This window comes from Lynx canadensis, chromosome D1 (assembly GCF_007474595.2).
Source record: "Lynx canadensis isolate LIC74 chromosome D1, mLynCan4.pri.v2, whole genome shotgun sequence".
Lineage (NCBI taxonomy): Eukaryota > Metazoa > Chordata > Mammalia > Carnivora > Felidae > Lynx > Lynx canadensis.
In genome coordinates this window covers 102,960,638-102,985,671 of record NC_044312.2, presented here as the reverse complement: position 1 = coordinate 102,985,671, position 25,034 = coordinate 102,960,638, and the positions used below count along the sequence as shown (strand labels likewise).

The 25,034-nt window shown below is 47.6% G+C and overlaps 1 protein-coding gene across 2 annotated transcripts; it reads right to left on the bottom strand.

Moving 5' to 3' along the window:
- Window positions 1-490: 490 nt before the first annotated feature.
- Window positions 491-24,709, bottom strand: ZDHHC5 (zinc finger DHHC-type palmitoyltransferase 5). Of its 2 annotated transcripts, none has more exons than XM_030330787.1 (12): window positions 24,429-24,709; window positions 19,863-21,089; window positions 11,999-12,120; window positions 8,453-8,610; window positions 7,265-7,437; window positions 7,007-7,109; window positions 6,315-6,406; window positions 5,746-5,878; window positions 4,785-4,908; window positions 4,220-4,332; window positions 2,657-3,516; window positions 491-1,829 (listed from the first exon to the last, which is right to left on the bottom strand). In XM_030330787.1, exons 2-12 carry the CDS (start codon window positions 19,964-19,966, stop codon window positions 1,664-1,666), a joined length of 2,148 nt encoding a protein of 715 aa, XP_030186647.1. In that variant the 5' UTR covers window positions 19,967-21,089; window positions 24,429-24,709; the 3' UTR covers window positions 491-1,663. The 2 variants fall into 2 exon arrangements, with proteins under 2 accessions (XP_030186647.1, XP_030186648.1); XM_030330788.1 differs by lacking the exon at window positions 24,429-24,709 and adding an exon at window positions 22,456-23,176.
- Window positions 24,710-25,034: the final 325 nt, after the last annotated feature.

The window sequence follows — 25,034 nt, the reverse complement described above, 5'->3', positions numbered from 1 at the left end:
CAATTGCTGAGATTTAGTATCTGAGGAGGCCTATTTAAAACTAGGGCACAGCCTTTTTGCTTCTGACAAACAGAAGAGACAAAGTGAGATACCAAATTAAAGTGCCAGCCATATCCATCCAGTCAGTCCGCCTCTAACAGGCTTTTTCATCCCTCCAGCATCCACTGTCTCACCTTTGGCTACATCCAAAAAGGGCTTTACTTTCCAGAGACAAAATTCTGTATTAAAGAACTGTGGCAGTCAAGATTCTCTAAGCTTTGAAATGACCAGGAGTTTTGACGGTCACAAGAGACTTTTCAGGAATTTTTAAATTAAGTCACCAAAATAAAAACAGGACCTGTCCTGTAACGTTTCAAGTAGTTATTTTCACTATAGTCCTGCCTAAAGGTGAGCCAGGACAAGAGAAGCTTATGAAGTTTTCTTTGTAACTTCCCACCAGAGACCATTCACCCTGCCTTAACCAGACAAAATAACACAAGTCAGGGGGAGCTGGTTAGATCAGGATTTCTTTTTATTCCTTGTTGGTTTAAAATGGCTAATCAGAATAAAAAATAAAAGGGCCTCTGTCTAGAGGCTGGGGTCTCCCCTATTTAGAGGTTAGAACCCAGGTACCCCCACTACCCAGCACCATACTGAGGTGGGCGGAGGGGTAACCCCCAAGGGACAATCGGAGGGGCCTAGGCCTGCCGCTCCTTCTCTCTATCCCATTTTTGGCATGTGATGAAAAATATTGCTTTTTGGATTCATCTCTCCCGGCCTTGGATTTAAAAATAATGTTAACCGTGTGAGTTGGGGGAAGGCTCTGAGGGGACTAAAGGAGCCCACCCTAATCCCTCTCCCCCAAGAAGCAGGGGGGATTATCCAATATTGTTTCTGGAGTTCAGCCAAGCTCGTTTCCTGATCTCCCCACCACCACCAAAGTCATGGGGCTGTGACCCCTTTCCTGGGGAAACTAAGTGCCAGTGAGCCTAGAAAACTAACTCTCCTCTCCAAGTCCTTCCCTCCTCTGACCAAGACCCCAGACTCGCCTCTCCCCCAGGTGTCTTTCCTGATCACTATGCACCAACAACAGGGGGTGCTGTTTCCTTAGTGGGTAACTGGGACAAGAGAGGGAACCACTGGAAAAGGAAGACTTCGATGGATGTCCCCACTTCTTTCCTGCTGGTCTGAGGAATGGGAAGAGTACGATACCCCTCCTACATATCCCTCCCTCATTTTCCCATCCCAGGATAGATATAGAATTTCTTTGATATTTATAATATATATATATGTATATATATATATATGTACACACACACCTGGTAACGCAGAGAGGAAAAAAATAGAATCCGTAACAATAATAAAAAAAATTATTTCTGGTTTAAAAATGATCTGGTTCCCTCCAGGGCGAGCAATTGCACAAATGTCCACTGAGTCTGGTCCAGGGGTTAAGGAAGGGAAGGTCTTAAAAGGTGAAGGGGATTGCTACCCCAGTCTCAGGGCCCCAACTCTCCAACTCCCCAACCCCACTGCATTTTATAAAACGCTCCTCATCCTCTTGGAATCGGTGGTTTAAAAAAATGTCCATGCAGGGGAGGGGAGCCCCTTGAGGAAAGGAAGGTGGCCACCTGGGGCCCTTTGGTGTAGGCGCAGAGGCGTGGGGCGGAAGGGAGGTGCTGAAGGCTCACACGGAAATCTCATAGGTGGTACCACCCACCCCTGACACCTTCTTGACTCCACCCCTTGTGGGGCTGCTGAGCGGAGGCTGGCCTGGGCCAGGGGAGGCAGAGCCTATACTCTTGGGCTGCCCGTTGGATTTGCTGTAGGCGGTCTTGAGCTGTACTTCATCTCTAGGAAGGAAAAAAGATAGGTGTCATCAGAACTGGGACACGAAACACAGAAAAGGGAGACTGTTTTAAAAATTAATAGAACAGGGGAGCCTGGGTTAAGGGCCCGACTCTTGATTTTTTTTAAGTTTATTTATTTATTTATTTTGATGGGGGCAGGGGGCAGGGAGAGAGGGAGAGAGAGACTCCCAAGCAGGCTCCACACTGTCAACACAGAGCCCGATGTGGGGCTCGAACCCAAGAACCGTGAGATCATGACCTGAGCTGTAACCAAGAGTTGGATGCTTAACCCACTGAGCCACCCAGGCACCCCCTGACTCTTGATTTTGGCTCAGGTCATGATCTCACGGTTCACAGGCTCTAGGTCCGTGCTTAGGATTTTCTCTCCCTCTTCTTCCCCACTCGAGCTCTCTCTCTCTCTCTCTCTCTCAAAATGAATAAGGTTAAAAAAAAAGTTATGAGAACTGATGTGCTTTTCTACATGCATACTTTCTTACCCAAACGTTCCCACCTATTTTATTGCCCTGCTTAACACAAACCTGATGCCCTATCTCCCCTATTTATTCCTTCTCTCCAACAGCGGCTACCTGAAATACTTGCTCTCAGGCAAATAAATACATTTGGGGAAAACAGGATGAAGATAAAAGTATTGCTCTTTAGGCTTTTAACAGGAATAGCCCATGCAGGCAGCTGGAGAGAGTGAGCGAAATGAGCGATCTACAAGCAGGCGCCTCTGAGTCCACCTGCACACAAGTGAAGTCAAGACACCTTATGTAGGCCCCGAGGCGAACTTTAAAATCCACTGAGGGTCAGGAAGGACTCATACTTACTTGGGGGTCAGTAATGGCTGCAAGGCTACTTCCTCTGCCTCGGAGACACCAGGTGGGGCTTTTTGGCTGCTGTAAGACATAGATCGGCCCAGGTATGGGGCAGTTGGGCCTGGTTCAGGGGACCCTAGTCCCCGGCCCCTTAGCCCATCTGGCTTGCCAAAACGGGGGGCAGCTGGGCGTCCCAGTGGAGTCTTAACCAAGGGTGATCTCTTTGAATCATCTGAGGAGGAACTAGTACGAGGGGCATGGCCTGAGCCCGGCGTTGACTGAATGCCTGAGTCCCCCAAGCCTGGTTCTTCCTCACGGCCCGGGAGTGGGGGTGACTGGCGTAGCAGCTTCTCTCGTTCCTGGAGGGAGGCCACAATATGGCGCGACAGATTGTCGTACCGGACTGGCGAGGGCTCTCGGTGCGTTGGACCAGTTGGCACCAGACGTGGGTGCCTCTCGGCTTCCCGTTGCTGGGCCAGCCGGGCTGACAGGAAGGGAGAGGTGTAGCCTAAAGGTGGGTCTGGCTCAGGCCCTGCCTGCACGGACTCGAAATCAGGGCTGTCTGAAGGAGTGAGCAGGCTGTCATAGGATAGGCTTCCGTTGCGTGTCTGGTTGGCCAGGCTCTTATAGGAGGTGGAGGTTGTGCCCTCTGAACGAATGGACTGCAACTGGCCCAGCTCAAAGCCAGTGCCCTGGGCCGACTTGAGGCTGGAGGAGCGTGAGCCACTGGACAGTGGATCGAAGTGAAAGCTTTTGCCGAAGGTGGGAGAACGGAAGCTCTCTGGCTCCAAGCTGGGCTCCGAGCGGTAGCTGGGATGGCGGCTGCTCTCCGCAATCGAGGTTGGCTCCTTCAAGCTGTCCCCACGGCTCAACTGAGGGAGAAAATAAAGCGTGCTCTTAGCACTCCTCCTCTTGTGACAGATCCTAGGCCCAAGAGTCAGTCAGAAACAGTATTTGTCATGTGCCGCCAGTATGCTCAGAACTTTTACACGCATCATCTTGTTCAACGCCTAAAGCACACCTACGAGTTGGAACAAGTATCTCATTTTAAGATGCAAAAAATGAGGGACACCTGGGTGGCTCAGGTGGTTAAACCTCCGACTCAATTTTGGCTCAGGTTGTGAGCCCAGGGTCATGGGATCGAGCCCCAGGTGATGGGATCGAGCCCGGGGTCGGGCTCGGCGCTGAGGGTGGAGCATGCCTAAAATTCCCTCTCCCTGGGCCCCTCTCCCTGGCTCACGCGCACTCTCTAAAATAAATAATTTTATTTCATTTATAAGTTATCTAAAATAAAACAACAAATATATGAAATAAGATACAGAAAACGAGGCTCAGAGAGGTCAGGTAACTTGCCCACGATGGGTGCTGAACTCAGATGCGGTGCTATCATCAGTGCTTTTATCTAGTCTGCTACATTGCCCCCTCTTTGAAGGACACGCTGTCAAGGAGACTCAAGCCCATTAATGCCAACAATTGGTAAAATGTCTTCGGTTTCTTCCTTCCCTTCTCCGATATTCTTTTTCCCAGAACAGCTGACCTACATCAGAGCCTTACTTCTCACAGAGTACTGAGTACCTTGGCGCTGGAGGAATGAGGCATGGCGGCTGACGTACTGCTGCTACTGTAGCCCGGCCGGTACTTGTACATGGTGGGTGTGGGAGGGCTGTCCTTGCCCAAGAGGCTGCTATCTGCAGGAAAAAAGGCCCGGGGACACCGCTTTACAAGCCGTTCTCTTAACGTGGCCAGCGCTCCTTGAAGGACGGAGGGAGAACAAGGTACGAACAGATACACCCGGCAACAGAAAAGTCCCAGGAACGTGACTTTGCTGCAGCCGAGACTAAAGACTCATACCGGCCCAGAACCCAGAGAGACAGAATGCACCAAAGAGGTCTGGGAGGTTCTTTGGTCTATCTGAAGGCCGACAGTACCCCCGCCTCCCCCGCCCCCACCCAACGACAAAAGTTCAGTTCACTGCAAACAGCTAAGTGGCATCCCCTTTCTCCTGTCCCGGCTGTCCAAAGAAGCGGCCCGAGGCCCACCTGTTGGGTGTTCTCAGCCACACAACCTTGGCTCCCCGCCCTTGGCTGCCCGTCTTCTCCACAGCATACAGTAACCTTCTCACGTCTGCCACTGCTCTTACCCTCATTAGTAGCCAGGCTGAGGTGTGTTCGTAGCCCTGTGTAACGGCTCAGGTCCGGCTTAGGAGGAGGTGGGGGTTCGGCATCTGCAGACTGGCTCTCCGTTATCTCCAAGCTTCCCTTAGACTGGATAAACGAGGGAAAATCAGATTTGGAGAACTGGGTGTAAGGGCAGCTCCAAGGATTAATTAAACCGGTACAAGAGGGGCGCCGGGGCGCCAATTATGTATTTCTAAACTGGGACTAGAAGACAAGGGACAAGAGCCATTTGGGGGATGACAACGGATAAAGAAAAGTCTTCAACAAGGTTTAATTCTGTCACTTATTTGTTCATTTCCACCAACTATTTGTTGAGCTCCTACCATCTGGAAGCTGCTACATTAAGTCCTATGAAGACAAGGAAATGAATGGACTCAAATTCTACCGTCAGTGAACCCACAATCTAATGGAAAAAAGATATGTACTTAACTAGTTCTTTAAAAGATTTTCTTTCATTTATTTATTTTAAGTAAACTCTCTACTCTCAGTGTGGGGCTCAAACTCATCACCCCAAGGTCAAGAGTTGCATGCTCTACCAGCTGAGCCAGCCTGGCGCCCCTGTACTTAAGTAATTTTTAACACAAGTCAGAGAGTGATAAATACCGTTAAGAGTAATGTCAACTAAGGGGCGCCTGGGTGGCGCAGTCGGTTAAGCGTCCGACTTCAGCCAGGTCACGATCTCGCGGTCCGTGAGTTCGGGCCCCGCGTCGGGCTCTGTGCTGACAGCTCAGAGCCTGGAGCCTGTTTCGGATTCTGTGTCTCCCTCTCTCTGCCCCTCCCCCGTTCATGCTCTGTCTCTCTCTGTCCCAAAAATAAATAAACGTTGAAAAAAAAAAAAAAGAGTAATGTCAACTAAAATCAAGTTTCCATCTCTTTGCCATGCAAGTCCCCAAGTTACCTACTTTACTTCCCTAAATTCCTCACCTTGCTTCTCCTCAGCTCTCCCTGGATACCATTGTCCATGATCTTCACAGTTATCTGCCCATCTGACACTTCTGGTCGAAGGAAGGGAGGTCTGATAACAATAGTCTTCTCTTTCTTTGGTCTTCCCAAGTACCTGAGTGTCAAGAGCGAGACGGCTTTCATTCACTCATTCTAAAATATCTATTGGTTGCCTACCTTGTATTAAGCATTTTTACAAATACAAACACGGTCTCACCAAGGCAGCAAAAAGCTTAGCACTGAACTGATTTCTTAGATGCCATGAAGAACTGCACCACGACTAGGCCTCTGGGCAGATACCTAGATCAAGCCTCTCTGCAATAAATCTCACCCTGAACTCTCAAAGGACAGTAACCATAATACCTGAGGAATGTCAACTGAATTCAGAAGGTCCACTAAAGGATGCCATTTCTCTCCCTTGTAGGCACTTCCCATTGTAAGAGAACCCTCCCTAACTGGCAGTCTCCCACCCAACCCCCCCGAGACTAGAACAAGCCCAAAGACAAAAGCTTTGACCAAGAATGAACACTAGACCAGAGGGGTGGGTGTACCTGGGTGCTGGGGAACTGCAGAGCACACGGCTGACGTTGTTACAGCAGCCATTGGTGAAGGGATTCACACCTCCTCGGAATTTACCCGTAACCTAGAAGGAGCAAAATGGGGCCCTATCAGTCAGACATGGGACCTTGATCCCCAAAGGCCAAAAACAAATCAATTATTGTGCACCCACCATTTGGGAGATAAAAAATGAGTAAAACACAGTCCTGCCGTCAAGAAGCTTCTAGTTGTCATGGCTAAGAATGGGGACTCCAGAATCAGGGTCTTCAGTTCAAATCCTACATCTACTTCGTGGTAGCTACTTGACCGTAGGCCCAGTGTTCTCATGTGAAACGGGGATACGCAGATAATATACACGTAAGCAAGTAAGGTCACTGCTATTACGTGCACAGAAGTAAGTGTTTTCCTTCAAGCAGCTCTAGAAGCTTTCTGAGCACTGGCCTAGGTCTATTACTGTTTCCATCAGCTCAGAATTCAAACTGTCCAGTATATGAGTGAGCATTCTGCAAATGGTTGTTAACTGAGAATGGCTCTGTGCTCATGCCTGCATGAGGAGCGTGGACACTACATCACAGAAAGTACCCATCAAGCAGCCATCTACGGAAGCACTCCACTCCGCTCCTACTGGAGGGCTAAGACTCCCGCGTCCAGCTCTACAGAGGTTTCCCAGCCCTTCTCCCCGTACCTGCTCATTGGTTGTGCGTCCCCTGGCCACCAGCACCACGTGAAATCCCGTGAGGCCAGCTACAGGGATGAAGAATAAGCCAGCCACACACATCACTGCCATTCTAAAGCCAAAGAATCAAGGAGAACAGAGCGGCTCAATCCCACCATCCCCGGCCCCTGCAACAGCCACGTGACCTTTGACCCGCGCCACCACAGCACTCAGCTTTCCTCCTCCTCCTCCCTCCCCAGCCCGAAACCCATAGGCCTTGAAGGATACGTGACAGCCGTGCGGACCCCTGAGAGTTCCTCCATGTGGTAGAGGACGTAAAGGAGGCCAAAGCCAAACACACCCATAATGTGTGCTGTCAGGGAAAGGAGGAAGAGGAAGAAATAACGGTAGTTCCGGCGACCAATACAGTTGTTCACCCAGGGGCAGTGATGATCAAATTCCTAGGGGCAAAAAGAGAAAGACTGAGAAGCGTCCTTGGACCATAGCCCTAAATCGCTTCTGTCAACAGCAGGAACAAATGTCAGAACTGAAGTTTTACTTTCAGTAATACGTGATCAAGTTCACCGTTCAGCTGCAAAATTAACAACAGGCTCATGCAGTTTATCTTGCTCTATCAAGCTGTAAGGAAGACCTCCCAGAAGCTGATCAAAGTTTATCCAATGTGACCAAAGAACTCCAAAAGGGATGAATATCAGAGGCTTTGCAAAAACATCAAGATTCACGAGAAGAGAGGCCTGGAAGGAAAATCTGGCAGACCACTGCTTCCAGCTAAGTAAAAACTGATTGGAAAAAAAGGGTTTAAAAATAAAAGATGAGGGCTGCAGCAGTTCAAGCAGGAAGAGAAATATAGCTGTAAAGTCTGAATGCAACGGACTGCATGATGTAGTAGATGCAAGAAGTAACACAAAACCAGGACCAATAACCAAAAAGATGAGTCAAGGGACAGAAGGCTAGGGCTATGAATCCTGGTGTCGGGAAAGCCCATTCCCATTTGGGGTCCCTCCTATAACAGACAAATAGTTATGCTCTCTACCTCTCAGGCGGACAGCCTTTTTTTTTTTTTTTTTTAATGTTAATTCATCTTTTGAGAGAAAGAGAGAGAGAAAAACAGAGCACAAGTTGGGGAGGGGCAGAGTGTGAGGGAGACACAGAACCCGAAGCAGGCTCCGGGCTCTGAGCTGTCGGCACAGAGCCTGACACAGGGCTGGAACTCACCAACCACAAGATCATGACCTGAGCTAAAGTCGGACCCTTAACCGACTGAGCCACCCAGGCGCCCCTCGTGTGTACATCACTGGTAACACTTTTTGACAGAGCTTCCATACGGCCCAGACCGTTAGCCAGGGCTGTATTTCATCCATGGCCCCGAATCCAGAGGATTCAATTCTTCTTCCAAGGGCAGGAAGAAGAGAACTCAGAGTAGGCACCCAGGCCGACCCCACTCAGGGTGCTTACCTCCACACAATTGTCACAGACACTGCAGTGGGAACAGCGGGGAGGACGGTAGAAACGGCAAGTGGCGCACCATTTCATGCGCACTTGGATGCCCTTAATCTCCACCGTTTTGTAAAGGGGAGCTCGGAAGTCATCTTCCTTGTCTTCATCCTCCTCAGCTGCAAGAGAGGAATAATCAGTTAAAAAACAACGGTGCCAGGACTGGACTCGGCACAAGGGATGCAGTGATATGTAAGTATGGCCTCTGCCTTCAAGGAGTTCGGTCTAATGGGTAAGAGAGAACAGGAACTAGTAACTAAAACTGTGAGATCAGCTCTGTACCCAACGCCACGGGAACACGGTGGGAAATGAGGTTCGGGAGAATATGACTCAGAGGTAGTTCTGACATGGGTATGCTGACACTTGGTTTACATATTACGAATTACATTTTTGAGGAAATAATTTACATATCAAAGCACATACACAAAGAGTCGGCATAATAGTTCAACATCTATACGTGAAAACTACAGCAATCCAAGAGAGGAACTAACAGCAAGCTTTTTTTCCACGCACAAACCCCTTCCCCAAAAGAGCTTCCCCTAGTCTATTAATCTCCTGTATATTTCAGTATTGTTTGCTGGCTCAAGACACTCTCCTTACCTGAATGCCCTTTCAATTTTCAACTATCAGAAACTCATGATCCTACTTCAAAACTGAAAGTACATTATTTGCCTTCTCATCTGCTGTGTACAATTTTTATTTTTTATTATTAATCTAGAAAAAATACATGTGGGAAGGAAACATTAAATAAACGAAGGAGCAGGGATTAAAAATTAAGTTTCCAACTTTTACTGATCTGGGGAAGTGTTTACAATACAGATAGGTAAAAAAATGCAAGGTAAAGAACTATACAAACAAAAAGATCATTTTGAAAACAGACACAAAAACACATACACGTTTGCTACAGATAAGTGGTACATATAAATGTTATATACATAAATCCTCAAAACACTGAAGGGAAATATAAATAGTAGTTATCTTTGGGCTGTGTAATTACAGGTCATATATTTCTTTTTTATGCTTTCTGCATAATAAATACTCACTACTTATTAAGGTCTTTTAGAAAAAGTTTCCTCTTGGGGTGCCTGGGTGGCTCAGTCGGTTAAGCATCCGACTTTGGCTCAGGTCATGATCTCACAGTTCGTGAGTTCGAGCCCTGCATCAGGCTCTGTGCTGACAGCTCAAAGGCTGGAGCCTGCTTCGGAGCCAGTGTCTCCCTCTCTCTGCCCCTCCCCTGCTCGCTGCCTCCCTCTCTAAAAAATAAACAAACATTAAAAAAAACAGATAAAAAATAAAACAAGCTTCCTTTTAAAGGAAAAAAATTAAAATGCTACTTATTTTGAAATTTCTGATCTTTCCACACCCATCATCTATCAGAAACAAGCGCTTTCTCTTCTTAAGACACCACACGGTTCTTTACTCTTAGACCTTAGCACACAGTACAGGACATTTATTCATATAAACATCATCCCTATTTGTCCTTCCACACTGAGCTATTTGAAAGCAAGAACCTTTAAAAAAAAAAAAAAAAGTCATCCCAAATGACCACGATAATGCCTTCCATATTAGATCAATAAATATTTAATATATGAACATTAAAGGCTCATTAAAACAGTCCTCTTTGGCTTTAGGGACTCCAAGTTCCTTCGGTTCAACTAATCTTTGAGACAGGAGTCACAAAGCACAGCGACACAGGCTTTGTGAGTGCAATGATCTCAGGAAAACCTCATCTCTCACTCTTAAAAGCTAACTTCACGTTTGACAGAAAAACTGGTTATCAGCAACAACCCTTATCGACTTCTAACTCTAATGACAGTTCCTGACTCTCACCTCCTCTCCCAGAACAGCCTGCTTCTTCTGTAAGCACAACCCTTCCAACGTGCGCAGGAAAGCACACCCTCACTCTGGAAGGCCTCTCTTCCACCATCTCCCTCGCCTCTCTGGTTCCACCTCCTCACGTGACCAGAGTGCTTCCATCTTCTCTAGCACACAAAAAAGAAAAAGGCCAAAAGCCTCTCTCTCTTTCGTAAGACATCCATCTTCTGCCTTCTCTAACTTCTTGAAAGAGTAATCCTAGCATTCATGGACTCTGCTTCCTCACTGCCCATTCACTGCCTTCCAAACCATGGCAGTTTGGTTTATTATTTACCTGTATTTTTCCCACACACATACATACCTAAACACACTATGACAACTATTCTCGTCAAGATCACAAATTCCAACGGGCAGTTCTGAGTTTTTCACACTGGATCGAATTTCTGATACTGCGAACCATCATGAACTTTGTGAACCTTTCTTATTAGTTCCCACTCTGTGCAGTTTCTTCTCCTACTAACCTTCTTACTCAGTCCCTCTTCAGTGGCTCCTCCTCCTCCTTTGCTCATTAAAATGTCAATGCTGGTCAGATCTGACCTTGGTTCTTTCCTTACCTTGTACTTTCTCTAGACAACCTTACTCCCGTTGCTTCAAACACCACATGGCTGAAGCCTATGAGACCCAGGTCTCTGACCAAACTGCCAGCTGGCTGACTATACCTGAATGACCCATAACTATCTCAAGTTCAACATGTCTAATGGGCTGTCTTCCTTCCAAACCTGTTCAACATTCCTGTAACTCATATCTTGTTTTATAAAAATCAGCATCCAACTATCTCCCAAGTTAGGAACCTTGGGACGACCCTAGACAATTCCTTCACTCTCCTACTCTCCCCCAATAAGCAAACGGTCATGAAGAACTCTGTTGAGTCTACTGAAAAAAAGTCTATAAATCCAGCCTCAAATTCAAGTTCTCATCTAGTTTACATTATTGCAATTGCCTCCCAAAAGGTATCTGTACATTTTTATAAGATTTATTTTTGTAAAACAAAATCTGATCCCATGATTCCTCCAGTTAAAGACCTCTTGCTGTCCAAAGGAAGAAACAGCATCCATTAATTTAGCACACCAAAGTCTTTCACCATTTGGCTCTTGGTTTACCTCCTACACTGTCTGGCCTCACTGTGCACTCTGTCTGCTACCCCACTAAGCATGGCATTCGTGGCTCCTGCTGCTTTCTCAGCCGAGAACACACTTCCCTGCCATCCTCCGCTTGAAGTCTTTCCTGCCTCCTCCTCGCAGCATTTCCCCAATTTATTTGGGCAGCTCTAAATGCTCCCTTTTCTGTGCTCTCCCAGAACCCTGCCTATGCCCCCACCAGTTTACCCCATACTGTGATAACTGTCTAATCCACTGTAGATTATCATTGTGCCTACGGATAATGCCCAGCCCACGTGCTTGAAATGAATTTCTGATGAATGAGTAACTGAAAATCAAAGAGTTGACCCAAAGTGAATCACATGACTAGAAGTTAGGACATCTATTCCAGAAGACCCCAACCCGCTTTTCGCCTTAGACTACAGAAGTATCCCAAACCCCTAGGAGTCCTAAGGCCCGGGACCAAACGTGTATGTCAAAAATCACTAATTTTCAAAGGTAGTGAGGAGGTTCCAAGAGGAGAGAGAGATCTTACCTCGAGGGAAAATCCCTGGGTCCATGAAGGTGGCCATGCTGAAGTTGGCCAGCACAAAGAGGAAAACAATGGCATTGTAGATGGGCACTGCAGGTGACACGTAGAGGCTGAGTCCTGGACAGCTGTACGGATAATAAAGAAAATGAGGGGATGCTCCACCACTCTGGACACCAATCATACAGCCCCACAGCTAGAAATCTTGCGTGTGCCACCTCTACGGTCTCAAATTATCTTTATCCTTCTCAACAAGTACGTCTAGTTTCCCACAGAAACACTCATTTTAGATCAAGGTACAAGACTCAGAATCTCTCCTACTGTAATCCCTTGTACTGAGGCCTGTGTTCTTCAGATTCATTCCTCCCCGGTGAATCTTTCCATGTTTCAGAACCTGTCCTCACCTCCTTTTAGCCAGGCACAAGAGCTGGGACCAAGTATGTAACTGACACCAGCCACATTCCCTTCTCGAGCAGCCTCAGGCTGCTGGATCTCAGCCATGCCCCACTGACCTGCACATTGGCACAAAGCATAGGATACCACCTGCCTCTCTGGCTCCCCTTCCCTCTTCCCAGCTGGCTTTGAACCACTCTCAACTGCCTAAAGTTTCTTCCCTGCATCAGATATTCCTGAGAGTTTTATTCAACTAAAATCTAGTTCTCAAGGGAGGCAGGGGGACCACACGGAAAAGACTAGCTACCAAGACACAGAACTAGACCTCTTGAGGCCTATAAATGAAGTAGAAGAGTGGCAGGGCCGGGGGTGGGGGAGAGCAGGTATCAGACCAAATCAGCCCTGAATTCTATAGGAAAAAGAAACTAGCCAAACATATCCAATATTCCAAGGGTCCAAACCAAAAGATATGCTTTAGGTTAACTTTTCTTTGACAGAAGACAAGAAGAAAAGGGTGCCCTAGTCCAGGGTTACACGCTGTTTCTGTGAGGACAGGAGTCTGAGTAGGAACGCCATAAGACCTCTTCCTTTCTCTGGGAGCTGGAAGTTTCAGAACATCTGATGCGCTGGTTGTTTTGTCAGTACTATCAAGTGCCCTCTCTCCTATCTCAGCTCAGGAAGAACTTCCCCTTACAAGACAGTGGCTAAGTACCCTAATCTGCTTTGTGGCTGAGAACTTAATCTCCAGAATGAGGACAGCATCTGTCCTTGTCCCCTTTATCTAGACCAGCCAGAAGGAAAAGGGAGAGTTCACTGAAAGAAAGGAAGAAGGGGCCAGGAGAACAAGACAGCAAATGAGTCAGGAGAATTAATCCACAGCAGCCCTGGATTCTGCTGACAGAGGAGCTCTATCTCCATCAAATCAAAATGCACAGCCCTGAACAAATCAGGACAATTTTCAGGAATTGAGCTCTCCAATCAGATAAAACTAATAAGAGCCAAAACTGATGGTCACAAAGCATCTCACAAGTCTTGACCACCTCCAACTATTTATTCAAATTCCATTTAGCCATTCATTAAAACCAAAAAATGTAAGTCAATGTTTATTGCGTGCTAGGCTTTTTACATAGTAAATATCAATTAACTCTTTGCTTCTCTTGGCGGGTCAGCACATAACTGGGAAACAAAATAACGAAGCAAGGCGCAGGCCCTGATTTCAAGGGAAAACAGACCCTCCGTCACAGCTCTCGTCTTACTCCAGCCACGTCTCCCACGGAAGCCTCATCCTGTGGCAGTTCTCTGGCTCAGAAAAGATGTCCCCGTACTCTGGCAGGGTTTGGGGTGAATACAAGCAAGAAGAGGCCTTACACAGCCCCACCCAAAGCCTGACCTCCTAGGCTCCTTAGGAGGGAGGGAGAGAAACTGAAAACCAGTCATCCAGGTCAGAGCCCCTCCCTAGCACTTAGCTGTCGCTTCGATTTCCGCCAGGGGAAGAGGAGAAGGGGTGACTCACTGGACTCCTACAGCCTGGGAAGATAATTAGAAGGGGAAAAAGAAATGGAATCCTTAGAACACAGAGGTGCCCATGATTTAAAAGTCTCATTCCTAGAATGGACAACTGTAGCCACTGTGGCCTCTTGAGCTTCCGACAAACTACAGGTTCCTCAATCCCTGAGGGAAACTAAGGTGAAGGAGGAGGAGATGTCAGCCCCTCCAAGGCCCAGATGGCCGTCTTTCTGACCCCATTCCTTCTTCAGCTTCTCCATTTCCAAGTGAAGAAAATCACCCAGTTTTTCTTGGGTGTGCTGCCAACCACCACCCCTGGATAGTTGACATCACCCCTGCGACCTTCTTTTTCCCCTCCAAAGACTTTATTTTTAAGAGTAACCTCTACACCCAACGTGGGGCTCAAATGCACACCCCCAAGATCGAGAGTCGCCTGCTGTACCGACTGAGCACGCCAGGCGCCCCACTCCTGCAACTTCATATCAACTCTTCCCGGCTGAAGTGTGTAACCCCAGAATCCAGTTCTGGTATCTGTTGCCAAAATAAAGCCCACCCCCACAGGAGCAGCATCTAGAAATGATGCAAGTAAGTCAACTTCACAGGCAGCACCTGCCCCTAGATCGAAATCCAACCCACTGCTTCCAACCTTCACACTCTAGCTGAGGGAACACCCCACCAAGGAGAGGCGTGAAGGAACAGAGTCCGTTCCTGCCACATCCCATACTCTGCTTGGCTCGTGGAGAGGTTTGCAGTTGCTATAGTACTTTGCCAGATTCCTAGGTGACCACTCCAAATGGCCTGTCTGAATCTGTTGCCTTCGATGGAAGGAAGGGAGGAATGAGCTGAGGAGGAGCTGTTGGGGCTGGTCCTCAGCCTATGGCAATAATCACAGGGCTCCAAAGCCTAGGGAGTGGCCGTAGCCCAGAAGGCTGGCTGACTCACTGATGAGACTCCCAGACCTATACCAACCCAGGAAGAACAGGTTCTTCTGCCCACCCATTCAGTACTCCTGTTTTCAGGGAGAGTGGGTTTCATTACCTACACTCCCCGGGGCACCTGGCTGGCTCAGATGGAAAAGCATGCGACTCTTGATCTCAGGGTCGTGAGTTCGAGTCCCGCACTGAGCATGGAGATTACTTTAAAAAATAAAATTAAAAACAAAAAACAAAAAACCCCACACTTCTGAAAATCTGTTTCCAAGCCCTCTCTAACACTTCCCTGTTATAAAAAATGGTTAAGCTGCTGGTAAGAAAAAAGTAGGAGTCAAGGAGCTTTGGCTCCTAATCCCATCTCAGTCAATGCTTTGCTATGTAGCCTTAGGTAATCTGCGAACTCCAATCGTGTTACTTCAGCTACATAATAGATATGAGAACGAAGGAGACATATCTGAAAAGATCCTGGAATTCTTTTCTAAACCAGCTGTCTTAATATTGAGCATTCACTGGATAGAAGGCATCCCCCCACACCAAAAAAAAACCCCACATGATTAACAAACACCCTCATCATCAATTATCATTCCAGCCCCACCTTCATCCTTAATTCCACTTCCCCTCTGTGAGGTACTAGAAATTCAAGAACACTTAAAACAGAGGCGCTAAGCTCCTGAAGCATAGGTCTATGCATTCCACCGATGCCTGGCACATAGTCTATGGCTACTGCTCCTTGTTGATGAGGCAAGGCTGGAACGAATATTCCACTTCCCGCCGCTGGGGATCCTCAAGATTCCAGGAGAAAACAATTTCTCCCCTTCTAGGTAGGTAAGTTTCTCTTAAAACACTTGATTTGCGGTGTCTTTACGCACACTTTCAAGCAGCCGAGAGCAAGATGTAGGACTTGGGCACTTATTCCTGGATGTGAAAACAACGTGGGAAGTAAAAGGAACATCCACTGCTCAATTAATGCCCTAAATCACGAGGCTACTCCCACTCAAATCAGGTGCTAGCACCTCTGCAGTCAAGAAAAAAAGGACCAGAGGGAGAGGCACTGAGGTTACCCAACGCCGTGGGTAAAAGAGTTGGGAGGGGCTAGAGGCAGGAGCTGAACAGCAGAAAGCACTCTCATGGATGGGACACACCGGAAAGACCATCATGGATTTCCGGACAACCCTGACTTTTTTTCCTTCCCGCAGAGGACCCCCTGCAGCAGAGATCTTACCCCTACGCCCTCCCTCCAACTTGAGAAGTAGACACACAAAAAGACACTAGCTGACTTAACTCACAGCTCAAGGAGATTTTAGGAGAGGCAATTCAGTGGTTTATTTCAAACCTTATTGCCAGGAGTCCTAAGAAAGACTCAGGGATCCCCGAAAGAGGCAAAGAGGAGACACCAAGCGGCTGGGCCTCTCCACACCAGCCTCACTTGAAGCAGAGCAGCCCCCCTCTCGTGTCTTATGCACTGGGCTTCCACGGAAGATCTCACTGGATAAAGGGTCATGGTGCTTAAATAAACTCCCCAAGGTCAACTTCTTCATTACACAAAGAATAGCTCCACAACAGTGAACAGACTTTACCAAAATTAGTCTCCTGACCCCCAAAACAGTGCTGATTCCTCTTACCTGGCACTGCCCCCCACCCTTGCCAATCACGAAAGGGGACTTAAACTAAGATAGATGAGGATCCAGACCCATTACCTTAAACACAGCATCTAGGACCTAACTGGGAGGAAGAGGGTTCCTTCATCAGACACTCTCCTTCCCGGACAGCAAAAGAGGAAAAAAATGAAAACAGAATCCTCAATAACTCTCCTGCTCAGTTTTGGTACAGGGCAAACTGAGCGAATGGGAAGGAAGGGTTAGAGTTCTGAAGGGAAGGCCTCAACTGTTCTACTCAAGCTTTTCCAGGGCACAAGGTCACCCTTTGATGACCAAGCCCAGCCAATAATTTCTGCTCACAGCTTTCCCTACCTGACAGAGAAAGACGGAGGGTAAATTGTTCCTAATGAGTTCCTAAGGCTACATGCCTGCACTAATTATGTCAGCCGACTGAGAGGGACTCTCCCTCCCACTTCAGGTTCTCTAGGCCCCAAAGTCATCCCCTCTTGGGACTCAGACTGATGTAAGAACAGACAGTTACAGGCTAGTGAAGAGAACAGGAGGAGGACAGAGCAGTTACAGATTTAGGGTCCCAAATAGGAGCTGGTTCAAAGAGAGCCTTTCCCTGGGATGCCTGGTTGGCTCAGTTGGAGGAGCGCTTGACTCCTGATCTCGCGGTTGTGAGCTCAAGCCCCACGTTAGGTGTAGAGACTACTTAAAAATAAAAATTTTAAAAACAAAAACGAGTCTTCCTCTGGTCTATCTGAAACCAGAAATTCTTTTTTAGGTTGTAAATAGTTTCAAACAGGGAGGTTCTCCAAAGAATTGAACCTTAAAAGAGATAGAATCCATGGGGGAACAGTTTTTGAGAACAGCAGCAGCTCAGCCCAGACCTACACCTACAGAGGAACCGCTACGGTCAGATGGAAAGGAAAAGATGATAATTTCACAGGTACCAAGAGGTAAGTGATAAAGAGAAATAGGGTGTTTGTCTCCATGGGGAAGAAACGAGCCCAGAAACTGGTCCTGAGGAAACTGCCAAGGGAGACTCCAGCTAGGACAAGGCTCTTCTTCAAACTCTGGATTGGAGGCAGTCATTCCAAAGTCCATACTGTCCAAAATTCTTTTTCCTGGGGCTGAGACACCATGGAATTTGGAGGGCCCCTACTTCCAGGCACCAAGGAATGAGAAAGTAGGTTAAATAGCTTCAACTATCAGTTGAGAAAATGCCTACGTCAGGACAACTCTTTGTGGCGAAACTGGTAGAACCAGCCAAGCACTTTAATGGCTCCAGATTAACAAAATAAGAATGGGGCCTCTGCCTGCCCTATCTCAGGAATAGGTGGGTTAGAAGAAAGAAACCGCTCCGTGAGTCCCTTCAATTTCTTAGCTGCCCCAAGGCTGTGCCTTTTGAAGGAAAACAGACCCTCTCGAATTAAGCAGGCCTAAAGGTGTCAACCTGGTCTTATAATCTATCCCTCCTGACACAGCACCGCAACTGCCACAAGGATATACACATCCCTTGGTTAAAATGCTGATTCAAGGGGAGCCCGGCTGGCTCAGTCAGCAGAGCAGGAGACTCTTGATCTTAAGGTTCTGAGTTCCAGCCCCATGTTGGATGTAGAGATTATGTCAAAATTTTAAAATCTTAAAAAAAAAATGCTGATTCTACTTGCTGGCCGTAATAGCAGAAACCAAAACAAGTCATACTGAAGACTCACACCTCCTTCTCGATAATCAATGCACGAAGGACAGAACACTGGGGGTGCCTGGGTGGCTCAGTCGGTTCAGCATCTGACTCCTGGTCAGGAGATGCTGCTCAGGAGATCAAGCCCCTCATCGGACTCTGTGCTGACAGCATGGAGCCTGCTTGGGAATTTTTCTCCCTCTCTTTCTGCCCCTCCCTGGCTCACACACATTCTCTCTCTCAAAAGGAATAAACTTAAAAAAAAAAAAAAAAAAAAAGGAAAGAATACTGAACATGTTGAATTTAAGCAAGAGAGACAAACTATGAGAGGTAAAGTCAGAGAAGAGTAGGGCTGCTTTAGATCCTTGAGGGACTCAACAGGCATGCTCAGGCTGGAGAGCTGAGGGCCAAAGAATCCTCCAGCCTCCAGAGGAACAGGTGAAAGTTGGAAGATGCTCATACCTCAGATAAGAGATTCATTTTTTTTCCCCGTTTAAGACTCAACAGAAAAACATCATTGCTTTACTGACTCTACTAGCCAAGCAACACAAATCTTTTAGAATTCCTTTTGGCATCTGAAGCTCAACTTGGGGCAGGAGGTGGGGGGGTGGTCTTCCTCCCCTCCTCGAATTTAATAACAGTTCTCGGTTTCTCCGCATAATAGTAACTGCTCCCCTCTCCCCCCACCACTAGCAATTCCTGCTTCATTTTTCCTTTAATGAGTCGAAACTGCTTTTATTCCCTATCCCGTCGAACCATCTCCTTCCTCTTGCCAGCAGCCTCACACTGCTCTCAACAACACCTCACAATTAGGTCTGAGCCTCAATCTCGGCAAAGTGAACTCCCCAGAAAATCTAGCATGCTCTGATTGTTCCAAGAGCTACAGCTAGAACACTAACTCAGTGACTCAACAGTTTAAGGCTCGGAAGCCGGGTACACGTTAATTTATAAACAGGTAACAGCAAAGAGGCTGGCCAGGTGGGTAACAGCTAAAATACAGGATGAGGGAAGATCAATCAGTCTCCTCCAGTGACCGGCAGATGAACAAAGTCTGAATACCCTAAGCAGGAAACCTTTCGATGCCAACGGCTCTTCCTAATAGGACCAGGGAATGCAAGAATTACTGCCATCCCCTCAGCAGGGAGGGATGTGAAGGCAGCCCGCCAGGGCTCTTCCTAAATAAAGCCTGCCCTTTCCCAGTGGCCTTCACTTCTCCAGGCGTCGGCTCTTAAGAGTACAGAGAAAACCATCTGAGTAACACAAAAAGCCCAGCTGTCTCATTGGTATATCTTCTAAATCAATCCTGCAATTCTCCAGTATGCTCAGCTCCAGAGAGCCTGGGGAAAAGCCATTACTCTGTGAAAAACCTCTCATCTAGTCTGGTTCTTTCTCTCACAGAACTGATTGCTTGAGCTGCTTCAAGCCTCTCTGGTGGTTTCCTCCTACTTCCTTCCTAGTTCACGATCATCTCGTGATGGAGCTGGATAGGAAAACACAAAGACATCTGTGATTCCAAAGGAAGGGAAGCAATGAAAGGTAGGGGATTCAGAAGAGTACAATTTATACACAGCAAGGCTGACAGGACAGGCTTTTTCGCACTCGTCTCCCCAGGTCTCTGAGGTTTGTTTTCACCTCTATCGGACACCAAGCCGCCCAGGCCTGGCAAGTACCTGGCAAAACTCCAGAGAAACCGCACCCCCACCCCACCTCCCACGGAATGCCCCCCCAGATACCACCACTGGGGGAGAACTCACGTAAAGGCAAAGAAGAGGGTCGTAGCTCCCACTAAGAAGATGGCGGCTGCGGAGACTGGAACATACTTGCTGGGCTTGAATCTCTTTCCAGACTCTGCGGGCATGTTGGAGCTCTGATGGGAGGTCTGCCCTGCCGCATAGCCCAGGCCCACACAGCGGCAGAACAGACAAGAAAATGGGATGAGGGAAGCAGCAGACAACGAGAGCACAGAAGGAAACCAGGGGAAACCGAAATTGTGAAAGTATCACCCTTCCCCCTCCCAAATAAAACCAAAGGTCAAAAGATCTCAAATGAAGGAAAGCACATGGGAGGGGGAAAGGTGATTCGAAATGATGAATAACCACCTCCCCAGAACAAGGCAGAAGGAGAGATTAAGAAACACAACTCGTACAGTCTACAAAGAGGGGACAAACAGCAGGCTGTACACATGCAAATGGTTGCGGGTGGAGAACATGGGCCACCAGACAGATCGAGGAACAGCTCATGGATGGAGGCAAGTCTTCCAAGGGCAAGAAGGGGAGACTGTCAGGCAGGGCAGAACACCTCGGGCAAGGCAAAAGTCTTCTGAGGAGACACTATAGCACCTCCAGGACTACCACACTCCACAAGATGTGAGGTGCCCCTCAGAGAGGTGCGCCCTGTGTTTCTATTTTAATCCAAAAGGGAACCTGAGACCCCTTCCAGTTCTGAGGAGAAGCGGTTTTCACTGCAGTCCTTGTCCCTTTTAGGCAATTTCCTCAATGCCACCACTCCCACACCTTGACTTCAGGGTCTGTAGTCCAGCAATGGTGGTTTAATTTTATTTATTTTCTCTTGATGGCTAAAGCTGGGCAGCAGCTGTTACAAGGTTGAGTTGCAAATCCTTTTCTTCAAAGGGGGAGGGAAAACAGAGAGAGAGAGAGAGAGAGAGAGAGCGCGCATGCAAGCGAGCTTGTCGGTCTTCAATCTCTTCTTGTCATTCCCAAGCCCCCTAAGGGCTCCGTTTCCTATCAAGTTCATGCAAAACTAAGGAGAAACGTAAAATCCCTGAAGCCATGTTCTTCCCAACAAGCAAAATAAGATGAAGAAATCAATTCCACTCAACGATAGTTTTAAAAGGGTACTGTGGATGATGAAACCAAAGTTCCAAAGAAGTCCCTGTTTCCAGGTTAGTCAATGTCTCTGATCTTTCTTCTTCAGTCTTGGGCTTTCTAGATGCAGAATTCAACTGGGTTACAGTGATTCACCTGGGGAAAAAAAAAAATACCTTTATCAGATAAATTCTTTCAGGGAATTTCTTGAAAACATCATGACTAAACCCCACAGGCTACTCTGTTTAAAAAGTGCCTTTTATGGCATACATTTCACTTATGTGCAGGTGGGAAAGGACTCTGAATTGAGAGAACAACGGATTCACAATCTTTACTTCTTCTCAGTGCTGTTCATATTGGAAAGAAGAACATGGCTTCACTGGCCTAAGGTCATCAAAGAACTAGCTCTTGTAAGGGGTGCGTCTCACCTGACACCAACGGGCAGTAACAAATATCAAGAATATCAAAATCTAAAAACATACAAGGGCACCGCGGTGAAGGGCAGTCCTAGAAAAGAGACTTCTCTTTGGAAAAAGAGAGTATTTATTGCAACAATGAAAAAAGAAGAAAGTAACCTCAAAATTAGGACAGTATGTCTCATTTCCTTTCTGTGTAGGTCTCTGTCTCTTATCTCTCTATGCTTTTTAGTTATAACCCTGAAGAGGCAGATGCTGAGTTTTTGGTCTGCTGGAATAACCCATGAAAGGACCTGGGTGAGAAATGTCCTTGAACTGAGAGGTGAGCCACTCTCTATGAGACTCCGAGTCAACCATAGGGGCTGGTCCTGTTCTTGCCAATTCAACACCTTATTCCTACACTGGCCTATCAGAAGTTCAACTGCGCCCCACATTCCCCATATGATTAAGAGTAACAATTATTTCTGTTGACGGTAGTACCCAAATAACACCAGCACTTTGGATTTTATAGGATGCTTTTCATCTAGTGATCTCAAAGCACTTAACTCACATTATCTGGTGACACAGTCCCTTACCCCACTCCATAAAATTGAAGGCTAGAGAATGCCTGAGGCCATTCTACTTAATCGCTTGAACAGTCAGGTTAAGAACCAGAGTTCACATGCCCCTTTGCCAAACCAAAGCCTTTCTACCACTTTCTCATCCACTACACTACTTGCCCAGTGATTACATTTTGGAATCTGAAGACCAAAAATTTTACTTAAGTTAGAATTTAAAAATAAAAGTTCAGGAGTGCCTGGATGGCTTAGTTGGTTAGGCATCTGACTCGTGATCTTAGCCCAGGTCTTTATCTCAAGGTAGTGAGTTCAAGCCCTGTGTGGAGCCTACTTTAAAATAACTAACTAACTAACTAACTAACTAACTAACTAACTAGATAAATAAATAAATAAATAAATAAATAAATAAATAAATAGGTAAAAAATAAAAGTTTATTTGACTGAAGCAGCCTGCTATTTCCCTTAATACCAAAGGCAGAGATTCAAACGTCAGAAGATTCAGACAGCAAAATACAAATGTGCCCTGGAATTTACCGCTTCCTCTCTTACCTGTGGTATGGAAGGCAAAGGCACCTTCCTTCAAGATTCACTGTCTCTTTCCTTAAAAAAACAGAGTTTTACAGGGCCAAACAGCAATATTAGAATACAGTGAACACTTAGAGACTATAAGAAATTGTTTAAGGCCTAAAAAAGATAAATCTCCTCTAGCTCTTGATTTTATGATTATTTAACACTGAGTTTCTATAGGACTGAAAGCCCAACCGTCTCAATTTAGGCCTGAGTAACTTTGTAAACACTGAGAAGCAAATTCTTGGTTTGTGGGCAGTACTATTAAACTTACCCCTCAAAAGCCCAAAGATGTACAGAAGGCAGAAAGCTGCACTGCTTAAATTTTACCCGAAGTAATAGCATTTAGACACCTTACTTTATTTCAGATTGTATCTTCTGACAAGAAAAAAGTCACATGGGCTCATATTGCCACAGCAATACAGGGTCACAGGGTCATAAAAGGCCATGCAATTTGGGGAGTACTGTGACGGGAAACAAAAGAGATCAGCATCTGAAATCTTTAGGGCACGTATGTGAGAAGGGAGAAGACAAAAACTGAACAATTTACTCGGCATAATAAACACATACCAAGTCTTAACAGAAGAATGTGCTACGGGCAGTAGGGATGAGACTGCAAGGTGAGTGTGGTTCATCACAGCCAGCAGTCTGGATCCACACCAGCATGAGAAAGGTGTACAAGAATGTGTATGACACATGCAGACACAGAGTAATCTACCGAATGGAAATATGTATATGTAAAACAAACTATAGAGGGCTCGCTATAAAGGCTTAACACAAGTGGGTACCTCCTTAAAGGGGGCGAATGGGTATGGGCAGTATTACCATAACACAAGTATTATTTGTCGAAATAAAGTAATGTTAACAGAGCAATATAGTAAATCTGAACACAAAGCAACCAAGGTATCATGGAATAATCCACATGTCAAGATGTTGGCTGGAGTCAAGCCTAAGTTTAATACTGGTGTTACCACATAGGAGGTATGTATGTATGGCAATACAATTCCTGTAAGCATCGGGCGGATTTTTAAAAATGGGTGATTATGAGCATTCTGAAGAGATTTGATGGAGTACAGAGGGATACTGGGACAAAAGGACAGGGATGCTAATATAAGATCAACCTAGACAAAATGGTACTAACCAGGAAGTGAAAAATCCAACGCAAATAAAAGGACCAGAATATAACACATATCCGATCCTACACCTCCTTCCATAACTTTTAAATCACTTTCTTACTTCTCGTTAAAGTGTTTTCATTTGGCCAAGTGGGTAAAACACTTTCCACCCCTTTGTCCCACAAAGAGAGACCTATAGGTAAAATATTGGCCAACACATTCGAGCCCCACTAGCAAAAAGTACAAAGTACTAAAAGCACGGAGCACCCAGCTGGTGGGGGTAGGGGGAGAAAGCGGACGGATGCGAGAGAACAGGTAACAGGATGAGGCTTGAGCCAAAATAAGTATCAGCAGAGGAGGGCAAGGGACCTGAAATGCAGGGAGGCAAAAGGGGAACAGCACCCAGTCGCCACCCTGGAGCTGGAGACGGAGAATCACCATACGGGGCAGAGCTGGCTGAGACCGAGAAGACGGAATCCGCGGCCGCAGGGCCCACCGAGGCTGCGGGAGACGGCAGAGCCCGGGGGCGCAGGACCGGGGGCGGAAGGGGCGGCGGCCGGGCGCCAGGCGCGCAGGGACCAGGGTCCCGGGCCAGGACCGGGCGGCCGGGCACTAACCCGTCCAGAGCCCCGGCGGCCGCGGATCCCCGGCCTCTACTCGTCGCCCGTTTCCGGGGCCCACGGGTCCCGCCGCAGTTGGATGACCCGGCCCGGAGCAGGAATGGGGCCTCAAACCACCTCCCCCCTTTCTCGGTCCCCCTTCCCTAGAGGTCACTCTCCCCTCCCACCTCCCTGGCCCGGCACTTCCGGTTCCGCAGGGGCCGGTGTCCCCGGTACTCACCCCCGGCGCGGTTCCCGTCACCGCCGCCGCCGTTGTCGCCGCCGCCTCGCGGCAGTGCCGTCCGGCCTCTGAGAGGCCGCGCGCGGCCCCCGCACGCTCCACGCCCGCCCTGCTACGCGCGCTCCCGCTCGGCGACGCTCGTCTTCGAGCCGGCGCGCGGCCGCTGCCCTCAGTGCCGGGTCTCGAGCCCTCCCAGCGTTCCCATTGGCTCCCCGTCCCGGGCGCGCGCGACGTCTCGCGCGGGGCACGTTTCTCTCATTCATGCGGCTCGCGCCGCCGCGCCCGCCCCCGCTCACTCTCCCATTCACCCATAGCCCCCACCCCCACTCCGCTCCAGGGCGTGCGCGCGAACCCGGCGACCGCGGCGACCTCGCGGCCTGATTGGCTGCAGGAGCACGGCGCCGTACACACGCGAGAGAACGAGCGCGCGCGCGCAGGGCCGTCGGGTTCCGCAGACGACTGGGAGAGGAGGATTGGCGTACTGCGGAATGGGGGAAATGGGGGAATGTCCGGGAAAGTCTTTTTCCTGCTTCCCATAGGCTAGCCCCACAGTATCCAGGAAGAAATCCTTGGAAGTAAAAATAATTACATGTGTGTGCTGGAAAT